General features: G+C 53.4%; 1 protein-coding gene across 1 annotated transcript in view; it reads left to right on the top strand.

Annotated features, from left to right (window-relative positions):
• Positions 1–512, top strand: part of PPTG_24310 (hypothetical protein) — a gene marked incomplete at both ends in the record, with an annotated part of 4,422 nt that extends 3,910 nt beyond the window's left edge. Inside the window, one exon of the mRNA XM_008916322.1 lies at positions 246–512. Coding sequence (XP_008914570.1) covers positions 246–512 — 267 coding nt within the window. The remainder of the gene's footprint in view (positions 1–245) is intronic.
• Positions 513–803: the final 291 nt, after the last annotated feature.

The following is an 803-nucleotide window of genomic DNA, read 5'->3' as shown; positions in this document are numbered from 1 at the left end:
AGGGTACGCAGAGGGGGTAGGACAAGTAGGGCTAGTTTAACTGACTTTAATCTACTCACTTCGGCATTTGCCTTCCAAGCGACACATCAACCACAACAGGTTAACAGCCGCAGCGACAACCAGACCCAGTACGCTCTACACGAAACGCTACACGTATGAGGACGACCAAGAGAGCCGAAGTCCTCCGGGGGAGTGGAAACTATTTCCACTGGGAGTATAATATGCGCATGACGCTCGCCCGGAAGGGGCTGCTGGCGCATATTGAGGTCGTGAAGCCCGAGAACGAGATCACAGAGGCGCGGCTTGTTAGTGACGCGAAAGCACTCGGGATTATTGCGCAAGGCGTGGAACTACAGCACCAGACTAAGATCCGTTTCGCGACGCGTGCGCTGCAAGCGTGGATTACGCTTCGAGAGTTCTACAACCGTTCCACTCTGCACAACCGTGTCACGCTGACACGCCGTCTGCACGAGTTTAAAATGGAGAACGGTTCTACAATGTCCAAGCATTGATGCGTTCGACGAGCTCATTGTTGGTCTCCAGACTTTGGGAGAGCCGCTCGATGAGGCCAGGCAGTTGGTTATTCTGCTCAGCAGTCTTCCCGTTGAGTACGAGGTTATCTCGTCGATCATCGAGAACGCTTAAGAAATCAATCTCATCGAGGCGAAGGAAAAGTTGCCGAAGGAGTACGAACGGCAGGAGAAGAAGGACACCGCGAAGAAAGCGTTTCAAGTAAAGGGGAATGCTGGTCGGTTCAAGGGCGGCCGGGCAAATGGTCGAAAGGGAAGCGGTCCAAGGAAGAA

The sequence above is a fragment of the Phytophthora parasitica genome (genome assembly GCF_000247585.1).
Source record: "Phytophthora parasitica INRA-310 unplaced genomic scaffold supercont2.82, whole genome shotgun sequence".
NCBI classification, from domain to species: domain Eukaryota; phylum Oomycota; class Peronosporomycetes; order Peronosporales; family Peronosporaceae; genus Phytophthora; species Phytophthora nicotianae.
This window is presented reverse-complemented; position numbering and strand designations above follow the sequence as displayed.